General features: G+C 40.4%; 1 protein-coding gene across 1 annotated transcript; it reads right to left on the bottom strand.

Moving 5' to 3' along the window:
* Window positions 1–6,331: 6,331 nt before the first annotated feature.
* On the bottom strand, window positions 6,332–7,060 carry LOC123065103 (uncharacterized). Its single transcript, XM_044488463.1, has 2 exons — window positions 6,770–7,060; window positions 6,332–6,619 (listed from the first exon to the last, which is right to left on the bottom strand). The coding sequence occupies exons 1-2, from the start codon at window positions 7,009–7,011 to the stop codon at window positions 6,475–6,477; spliced, it is 387 nt and encodes a 128-aa protein (XP_044344398.1). The 5' UTR covers window positions 7,012–7,060; the 3' UTR covers window positions 6,332–6,474.
* Between the last annotated feature and the right edge of the window lie 4,003 nt (window positions 7,061–11,063).

The raw sequence follows: 11,063 nt of genomic DNA, 5'->3' as shown, positions 1-11,063 counted from the left end.
AAGGGCGCCAGAGCCGGAGACGAATGCGGGCAGCGCGCGTACAGGCTGGAAGCGACAATGGTGGAGAGCTGAAGAGCTGAAGAGCCAGAGAAGGGTCTGGTTAGGCCTTCAGCGACGATCACGAAACAACGTGAGAAGAGTGTCCTTACCTTGTAGAGAGGCCCGGGAGCGAGGACGGCAGAAGAAAATCCAGAGAGTCATACGAGCAGCGGCGGAGGACGCTGAGCGCGACCGTCATGCCATCGCTTGTAGGGGGGTCGCGCGGGGGGGGAGTGGGGGGTGGTGGTGGTGTTGCTCACGTCGCTGCTACGCTAAAGAAACATAACAATGAAGATTGCGGAAGGCAGGCACATGACACGAAGCTATATCCGGATTATAGTGAGATAGAAGCTCCTCTCGCTTGAAGGGTTTTCGGGTAGCTACAGTGCGGGTCGGGCTATTTTGAGATTACTTTGCAGCGGGTTTTGAGTGCGGTCTTTTCCTGTAAGTTTTCTATGTGGATTTATGTCGATATTTTGTGTTTTTTTAGTTGTTTTCTTCGAGGTTTTGTTCTCTTTTTTTTGGTATTTTCTGTTTCAGCGGGTTTATTCTTTTTTTCCTTTGATTAAACATTTTTTATGCACATTGAACATTTTTTGACTATACGACGTGCATTTTTTGTATATGTCAGTAACAATGTTTGTACACATCTATCAATTTTCAAATACACAATTATGATCTTTAATTATATTTTTATGTCTAGTTTAATCATATGCACCACATATTTTCGTATACATATATTTGTCAAATAGATGATTAACATTTTTTCAAACACATATTTTTAAAAACAATTAAAGGATTTTAAATATTTTCCAGTTAGATGTTGATTTTCTAAAAAAATGCGAAGATTTTATTTTCATTTCGTAAACAATTTTCTAAATGTCATAGACAATTTTTTGAAATATTTGAACATTTTTTAAAATGTACTTACATTTTTTCGATTGGTACAAAATTTTGGTTTTAAACTTCACAAAATATTTCATTTACATTGAATAAAGATTTCTACAAAGATACCATTTCCATTTATTGAAACACGTGAAGATTTTCAACTGTCACCAACATTTTTTTGAGTGTTATCAACATATTTGTAAAATTATGCTAACAATTTTATACACTGCGTTAACATTTCTCGAAAATGCATTTTTTTTAATTTCAAAGTAAGTGCAAATTTGAAGTACGTGTATTTTTTTTTGTAAAATATGAATAAAAAAGAAAACACACTAACCTACAGGAGGCTAATTGGGCTGGCCCAACTAGCTGAGCTATAGACACACCCGGCAGAGAGACCTCCTTCACAACGCCTAAAGCGTGAGGTAAAGGAGCCAGTGCTCAGACGCCCCCACTCCGTCGGCCGGCCAAATAACTAGGCGAGCCCGCTACCTCGACGCGTGGTTCTCCCATTTCTCTGGTTGTTCGGTTTGGCAGTTGACTGGTCACGGTTGAGGGTTCACCGCTGACTAGTTGACCGTTAACTTTTCAGGAAAGTGTGGAAAATTCTAAAACATCAGGAATAAAAACAAATGCTCAGTAAAAAAATCATAAATTCGAAAAACCATAATGGTTTCAAAAAAGATCGTGTATTCAAAAAAGTTCATGCACAACAAATAGTGCACGGATTCAAAAAATGCGGAATTTGAAAAAAGATCTTGGATTTTTAAAAACTTCATACATTGAAAAATACTCATAAAATTGAAAACAAATCATGGATTTGAAAAAGCTTCATGCATTTGAAGAAGATCACAAATTTGAAAAAGTTCATGGCCTTGCAAAAGTTCATGACCTTGAAAAAGTCCGTGGATATGAATTTCGAAACAAATCATGGATTTGATAAAAAAATGTGCATTTTAAAAAGTTCATCAATTTGAAGAAAAAAAAATCATAAATTGAAAAAATGTTTAGGAAATGAAGAAAAAACATATAAACATATAAAATGGCAATAACGAAAAGAAAAAAACAGATGGAAAACAAAAAAAAAGCTCAGAAGCTTCACATGTCAGGGTGGGTACGGTTAGGGGGGAAAGCAAAACCGGCCGTTATATTGGCCGGCCCATTCACATGTGATGCATACGTTTCAGATTGGCTTAAAAATGCTGGTGAGAAAATAAATAAAAAATCAAATTGGCCCGACGTAAGGTGGAGGAGGGCTCCTACTGTGGTCCAGCCCAACAGGAATATGTACTGTAGCTAGACCATCTACGGCGGTATCTATTTTTTTCAAGCTTCCTTAGTCAGCCTTACAAACTAAAATGTGCACTTTTCTTACCAATGATATCATTTCAAACAAATTTTGAATTTTCCAATTGTTGCTTGAAAGTTCTGGAAAAACTTTCTTTCCAGTATACAGAAACATTTTTCTAATATATGGTGAATATTCTAGAAATACTAAGTTAATAGTTTTCATTATGGTGAACATTTTTAAAATACATCTTGGATAGTTAAGATGATTTTTTTTTGTAATAAGTACATGATGAACTTTTTAAAATGCATATTGAACCTTTTTATTATATACGATGAATATTCCTATAAAACTCGATGAACTGTTTATGAAATTCTGATTAATTTGAAAAACACAAGCCACTTTCAAGAAAAACAAAAGAGAAGAAATGAAAAATCCAAAAACAAACAAAGGAAATGGAAAAGGTAAAGAGATAACTCGAACTGGGCCGGCCATGCATGTCTATAACTGGTGCTAAGGAACCAAATGATGCGCGGCGACTATAACTCGCTTCACACAAGTGCTAGATCCGTCTCACTGAAGCACATACCCCGCCGTGTAGCTACTAAGAAGGTCCGTTAGCGCACGTTTAAAACAAAGGGAGAGGAAAAAGAGGAACACAACCATGATTCGATTCTAAAAAAATAACGTGATCTGACCCAGGGTCTCCGGGCTGCAGGGCAATTCTGGTAGGCACTGAGCTAGGATCAGCTTTCAGGCAGTTGACGCTAATAGAGCCAAGTTTTCACTAGATTTTTCCAGGGTTTTCGTTTTTATTTTGTCTTTTTTTTCATCGGTTTTCTTTCTTTCTTGTCACTATTTTTTTATATTTGCTTCGTTTTCTTTGGTTTTATTTATTTGTTAGTTGGTTTTTTATGTTTCTTTTCAATTTTCCGTTTTAACTTAGGTTCAGTTTGTTTCTCGTTTTTTAGCGATTTCCTTTGTTTTCTCTCGGGTCTCACTGGTTTTTATACACATTTTGGTATATATCTATTACGTTTTTAATACATGTTTAACATTTTTTAAATGCTTGATTAACATTTTTCAATACATTGTCAATATTTTTCTCTATAAACATTAAAAATATTCTCCAAATGCTAGACTAACATTTTACAAATACAAGTTTATTTTTTGATACATAGTTACTTTTTTCTATACAAATTTAACATTTTCAAATACAAGTTTAGTTTTTTTAAATTCATGGCCAATATTTTTGTATACATTTAACATTTTTCAAATACATGTTTCAAAAATTAAATACAAGGTAAACAATTTTTCTATACACATTTAAAAAATTTCAAATACAAGTTTAACATTTTTTAGTACATTGTTAACACTTTTTCTATATACTTTAAAAAATCTCAAATACAAGGTCAACATTTTTTCTATACACATTTGGCATTTTTCAAATACAATTTTAACATTTATTGAATAAAATTTTAACAGTTTTCAAATTCATATTCAAAATTCTTTTTCAAATGTCTGATTACGATATTTTGCATCTATTTTTCTATATACATTTAACATCTTTTCAGTACAAGTTTAACATTTTTTTAATATAACATCAACATTTTTTCAAGACACGTTTAAAATTTTGTTTTCAGATGCTTAATTAACACTTTCTTCAAGTACAAAATTTAAAAAATTTAACACATGATCAATATTTTTTCTATACACATTTAATATTTTTTTCAAATGCTTAATTAACATTTCTTCAAGTACAAGTTTAATCTTTTTTCAAATGCGAGATTAATATTTTTTAATGCATGGTCAGTATTTTTCATAGGTATATTTGAAATTTTTTAAATGCTTGATTAGCATATTTTTAATACACGATCAATTTTTGTCACACACATTGTATCTTTTTTGTATACATTTTTCGTATAGATTGTCAACATTTTTATGTACATATTTAACATTTTTCAAATACATGATTAACATTTTTTTCAAAATTATGTAAAGCTTTTTTGTAATTTACTTTCGAATAAAAATGAATAAGGGAAGCGTAAACAAAAGAAATAAAATAAATGAAAAAACGAAAACAAAAAAAAATGAGGTTGTGGCCTCTAGCGCCACTGGGCTGGGCCATCTCACGCTGCCCTTACGTCAAAGTTCATTTCCCAGGAAGACATAGCGTTTTCTCAAAAAAAAAAAAGAGGAAGACATAGCGTTTCCTAGGAATTCCGGCGCTTCCTATTTAGCGCTGCAGGCGCCAGTTTGTATGCATTTCGCAAACTAGCGCCTGCAGACCTCCAGCTGGGCCGGCCCAACTCAGTGTCCCTTCCACGCTGGGCCGGCCTGCAGACCTCTTCGACTCTCTAAAAAGAGAAAAAACTAACGAGCGAACGGAGATTCGATCCGGTGACCTCCTGTTAGCTGCAATAATGCGCTAAATACTAGGCCAGTTGGGCAGCTTTGCTAGTTTCCATCCTTTCCTTTATGGGAGCGTCTAGTGGGCGGCCGGCTGCCCACTAGCGCGATGGAGCGGCCAGCCATACATGCGCGAGCGGCTGGCCTAAAATAGACATGCATGTGTGTAATTTTTGTCCGCTAGCGCATGTATCTTTTAGCATTTAATACATTCACACCGGTCACAGTCAGTTGGAAAAAACAGATCACATATGCATTTGTTTCGGTTTTCAAATTTTCAAAAAGCTATATCTTCCAAACCGCCCGTCGGAATTAAGATCCGTTTTCACCGCTGGAATCCTCGCGACGTGCTCTTCAAAACTATATCCCGCATGGGGATGTTTCGACGAACTAGTCTTCCTGCCAACTAAACATCAATGTGTGTGCAACTAGACTAGATTGCCGCGCTAACTGAGCATATGTGTGTGCCAAAAAAGTCCTGCCAACTAAACATTAATGTGTGTGCAACTAGACTAGATTGCCGCGCCAACTGAGCATATGTGTGTGTGCCAAAAAAGTCCTGCCAACTAAACATCAATGTGTGTGCAACTAGACTAAATTGCCACGCCAACTGAGCATATATGTGTGCAACTAGTGTCCTGCCAACTAAACATCAGTGTGTGTGCAACTAGACTAAATTACAAGCCAACTAAGCATATGCGTGTGCAATTAGTCTTCCTGCCAACTAAACATCAATGTGTGTGCAACTAGACTACATTACAAGCCAACTAAATATCAATATATGTGCAACTAGACTACATTACAAGCCAACTAAATATCAATGTGTGTGCGACTAGACTACATTACAAGAGGAGGTTGCACATCGACCATTACAAGAGGAGGTTGCACATCGACTTTCGTCGAGGCAATAGACTAGTCGCACATCAAAGTTGTCGTGGTTGCTAGGTTGTAACCTCATACGAAGGCGCAGCTCCAAACATTAGTTTTGGAAAAAAATTGCATGATGTAGTAATAAAGTTGCACAATGCAGTAATAGAGTTGCACTATATAGCTCCAAAGTTGGCATCGAAAAAAATTCGTCAAAATATACCCATGCGGGATCTAGTTTCAAAGATCTCACCTGTATACAACTTTTCTGCACCCTCATGGTCTATGGATGTGCATTTTTTCACCATTCAACAAATTCATGTCAGTGAGATGTGCAACTTTATCTGTTGCCCTGGCCAACTGCCTAGCAGATTCTGTGCAACTACTTCTATTGCCCCTGCCAACTACTTCCAATGACCGTGTCCAACTGAAAACAACTATATGTGCAAGTAGAACTACTATAGATGCCAACAAAAAATGATCGTCGTGTGTGCAACTTTCCAATGACCGTGTCCAACTGAAAACAACTATGTGTGCAACTAGAACTACTATAGATGCCAACCAAAAATAATCCTTGTGTGTGCAACTTTTCAATGATTATGTCCAACTGAAAACAACTATGTGTGCAACTGGAACTACTATAGATGCCAACAAAAAATGATCACCGTGTATGTAACTTCCGAATGACCGTATCTAACTGAGAACAATTATGTGCGTAATATCTAGAAGTACTGTAGATGCCAACAAAAAATGATCGCTGTGTGTGCAACTTCCCAATGATCGTATCCAACTGAGAACAAATATGTGTGCAATTAAATTAAACCTACTATAGATGCCAACAAAAATGATCACCGTATGTGCAACTTTCCAATAATCATGTCCAACGAAAAACAACTATGTGTGCAACTAAAACTACTATAGATGCCAACTAAAACTACCCTGTAAATACTTGTTCTGGATCTGCAAGTGGCGAAGGTGCCGTTTCAGGATGCAGAGGCTTCTGATCTGGGTACTGCAACACTTTGTAGTTGTACGCAGTCTGAGCAGAAATGTTGGCAGAGATTCTCTATCTTCCCATGCTGCGGCCTGTAATTACTAGATGCAGTGGACGAGGACTCCAGCACGTCCCTGCAGCAACGAACCAACACATCCAATCTATTCATTCCCGGCAAGGAAACATGAAAAATTGATGGATTTGTTGGGGGCAAATCATCGCATCAGGCCAGGGAAGAAGAGAGAGAAAGAGAGCAAAAGGAGTGGATGAGGAGAAGATACGACCTTCTTGGGGCACTAGGCATGTCATCGGGGCACAGATCGAAGCAGCCGTTTGGTAAGTCACTGGGAACCACGTCGCCAGGCGAGCGGAAGCACAAGCCCATGGAGGGCCGCGTGCCGTGGCGACGACAACCGCCGGTTGGTCTACATCTGCTGGATCTCGCCGTCACCGGGATCCGGGGAGGAGAGGAACTCCCAGCCTCACGTCGTTGGCTGCTGGCTGCTACTCGGGGCGGGCCATCCATGGCGACGCAGCGCAGGCGCCGATGCTCCCTGCTGCTCGGGGGCAGGTGGATGGAGAAGGGGAACGACAGGGGAAGATGGGCGTGGCTGAAGAGGAGAAGGTGGAGGAGGAGAGATTGGACGTCTGTCGTGTAGCGCGGTGCTCGCGACTGCCTCGCCGACCAGGTAACACCTGGCGTTGCGGGCCGCACGATCTGAGTCGATCGAGCGGCGAGCGTTCGGCCGCTCGTTCTGTCTATTTAGTGGCCGGCCGCTTTTTAGATTTCAGGTTCCTTTATTTACTTTGTTCCGCTTTTCTTTTTTTCCATTTTTTGCTTTTCTGTTTTTTTCTTCCTTATTTGATGAAATTTTCTTCAAATTCCTGAAGTTTTTTCATTTTTCAATGAACTTTTTTCTTCAAATCGATGAACTGTTTTTGAAAACCGTGAACTTTTTTTATAATTTGGTGAACTTTTTTTCAATTTGGATGAACTTTTTCCAAATTCGATGAACTTTTTCAAATCCGACGATCTTGTTTCCCATTCAATGAACTTTTTTTAAATTTGATGAACTTTTTTCATATTCGATGAACTTTTTCTCAAAATCGATGAACTTTTTTTTAACAAACTCTTTTTGAGTTTGCTAATTTTCCCAAAATATATTGACTTTTTTATAAGATGAACTTCTTTTGAATTTGTGAACTTTTTTTGAATATATGAACTTTTTTTGCATGTTGGTGAACTTCAGTTGAAATATGTGAACATGTTTTGAAATAATTGGAACATCTAAACGTTATGTAATAAGTAGCGCGTCTAACCTGATGTTCTTAAAAGTTCCGCGCTGCAGACAGTCACTTGGGGCGTGTTTCGTTGCAGTTTGCAACAGTAGTTGCATTGCATGTCCATCTCTAGCCAGCCTGATTGCTGAAAAACAACCTTATATGCAGCATATGCAGCCTGTTTGGTTGCATGCATCACATTGAAAGGCACTTACCCCCTGCTGTTTGGTTGCTTGCATTTGTGCTTAGGGTGTGAGCAGATGCAAACTTCAGCTGTTTGGTTGCAAACAGCGTTTGTGTTCTGCTCACCCCATTCAAATGTGGTGTCCTTACCACCATACATGATCAGCACAACGGCAACAGCACAACAGCAAGATCAAACACAGCAAACTGAACACAACAAGCAAGCAAATGACAGCAAACTACTTAACTAGATAGCATAAGTATAGATCAACAGCAGGGGCATCCTCCTTCCCTGCTGTGCCAGGGTGCTGCTCCTGGCCAAAATATGAACAAGTTCCCAGCACAAGTCTCGATCGCCACACACCCTAAAAGTTCTCCACTAACACCTGACTTAAGTTAACTACATAGCCTGCTCGATGCCACCAAGGCAGTTGTGCCTGCTGCAACGATACATGCACATCACCGACGAGTCGTGGTTGTAGATCTGAACCTCCAGTCTGAGGCCGGAGATGCACACAACGACGAGGTCGCCGGGGACGATGCGGTGGCGGCGGCAGAAGTAGTTTCACCCCCGGCCAAGCACCATGTGGCCCTCGAAGTTCTGGACCTGCACCCAGAACATGCACTGCTTGTTGGCCGAGAGCCTGACCACGCGCGGGAGGCGCTTGATCACCAGCCAGGTGTTCATCACCTCCACGAACTTGGGAGGGACGACGAGCATGGCGAGGTCCTCGTTGTCCTTGATCTGCTGGTAGAATCTCATCGGCTCCCTAGCTCCCTCCTCGTGGCCCTGCCTCGAAGATCGTCCCCTTGAACGAGGCACGCTCATGAAGGCGATCCTGCCAGGCAGGTCCACCATCCTGAGCCACCTGTTTGTGGGGATGAAATCCTCGGCGCGCTCATCTCCGGCCACGACCTGAGCTCCTCCACCCACCACATCCCAGTCAGTCTTCAGTATCTTGTCAGGCAACATGACAAGTATTAGTATCAAACAAAGCAAGTAAGCAAGCAAACAAGCAAGCAAACAAGCAAGCAAGCAAGAAAACAAGCAAGCAAATAAGTGAAAGCACAAGTGCTCCCTGGGTGGTTTTGGTAATTAATGTCAACATATCTCTTGTTGGACTAACACTTTTACCTAGTATGTTTCAGACAAGTTCAACAATGGAGTGGCATGGACTAAAGGATGTGGAACCCCTTCAAGATGCTAAGGACAAAGGATTGGCTCAAGATCCAAGATCAAGACACTACATGTTTCCATTTTAGTGATCCAAGATCACATTGAATCTATAGGAAAATCCAATACTATCAAGAGGGGATGAGGTGTTGCTTAATGGCTTGCTTGCTCAAAGTGCTTAGTGATATGCTCCAAAGCCCTCAACTACTTTCCCACATCCACATATGTCCTAAACCCAAAGTCTAACTCGACCCCACCGATTCTTTCTACCCGGCGCCACCGAGTTCAGATGTCATAGCCACTGCCAGAAACCCTAGGCAAATCGGTCTCACCGATAGGGATCTCGGTCTCACCGAGATGGGATTGTAATCTCTCTGTGTATGTCCATTACCAAAATCGGTCCCACCGAGTTTGAGAAATCGGTACTACCGAGATTACAATGCAAACTCTCTGGTTAGCTTATTACCAAAATCGGTCCTACCGAGTTTGTGTAATCGGTCTCACCGAGTTTGCCTGACCAACTCTCTGGTTAGCTTATTACCAAAATCAGTCTCACCGAGTTTGTGTAATCGGTCTCACCGAGATTACGTTATGCCCTAACCCTAACCATATCGGTCCTACCGAGTTGCATGTCGGTCCCACCGAAAATCCTAACGGTCACTAGGTTTACTAAATCGGTCTGACCGAGTTTGTTGATTCGGTCCCACCGAGATTGGTAAATTGTGTGTAACAGTTAGATTTTGTGTGGAGGCTATATATACCCCTCCACCTCCTCTTCATTCATGGAGAGAGCCATCTGAACAAGCCTACACTTCCAGCATCCTATTTCTGAGAGAGAACTACCTACTCATGTGTTGAGGCCAAGACATTCCATTCCTACCATATGAATCTTGATCTCTAGCCTTCCCCAAGTTGCTTTCCACTCAAATCTTCTTTCCACCAAATCCAAATCCTGTGAGAGAGAGTTGAGTGTTGGGGAGACTATCATTTGAAGCACAAGAGCAAGGAGTTCATCATCAATACACTATTTGTTACTTCTTGGAGAGTGGTGTCTCCTAGATTGGCTAGGTGTCACTTGGGAGCCTCCGACAAGATTGTGGAGTTGAACCAAGGAGTTTGTAAGGGCAAGGAGATCGCCTACTTCGTGAAGATCTACCGCTAGTGAGGCAAGTCTTTCGTGGGCGACGGCCATGGTGGGATAGACAAGGTTGCTTCTTCGTGGACCCTTCTTGGGTGGAGCCCTCCGTGGACTCGCGCAACCGTTACCCTTCCTGGGTTGAAGTCTCCATCAACATGGATGTATGACAACACCACCTATCGGAACCACGACAAAAACATCCGTGTCTCCAATTGCATTTGAATCCTCCAATCCCTTCCCTTTACATTCTTGCAAGTTGCATGCTTTACTTTCCGCTGCTCATATACTCTTTGCATGCTTGCTTGTTATGTATTGTGAGTGTTAAACTTGTGCCTAAACTCTACTCCAACTTAAAGAAGTTAAAAACTGCTACTTTGGGCACCTAGTGTCTAATCACCCCCCTCTAGACACCTCTTCTCGATCCTTTCAATTGGTATCAGAGCTTTGGTCTCCATTGCTTTGGTTTAAACACCATTGGAAGAAGATGGATGAGTCTACTATTGGGAGTCTTAGACACAGAGTGCCTATACTTGATGGAGAATACTTTCATGAGTGGAAAAATGAGATGCTTGTGATTTTCAATCAATATCATTTGAACAAGTACATTGCTAGCCCTTGTGCACCTCATGTTGATCCTATGCATCCTACCCTTGATGAGACAATTGACATGATTAGGAATCTTTGAAATGTTAATCTTATCACTAGAGGCTTGCCTAGAAACTTGATTAGAAACTTGCCTACTCTTGAGTGTGCCTACACTATATGGAAATTTCTTGAGGAACACTTTCCAAATTATTCCTTG

Source organism: Triticum aestivum, chromosome 3B, assembly GCF_018294505.1.
Source record: "Triticum aestivum cultivar Chinese Spring chromosome 3B, IWGSC CS RefSeq v2.1, whole genome shotgun sequence".
In the NCBI taxonomy this organism is placed as follows: domain Eukaryota; kingdom Viridiplantae; phylum Streptophyta; class Magnoliopsida; order Poales; family Poaceae; genus Triticum; species Triticum aestivum.
Note: the sequence above shows the minus strand (reverse complement) of the source record. Positions and strands in the feature narration are given on the sequence as shown.

What these genes read in the sequence shown, in the direction of transcription:
- LOC123065103 (XM_044488463.1), bottom strand. Translation starts at nt 7,011, where the DNA reads ATGGATGGCCCGCCCCGAGTAGCAGCCAGCAGCCAACGACGTGAGGCT. An exon ending in ATGCCTAGTGCCCCAAGAAG is followed by an intron (nt 6,620 to 6,769) that starts GTCGTATCTTCT and finishes TCGTTGCTGCAG; the next exon opens with GGACGTGCTGGAGTCCTCGT.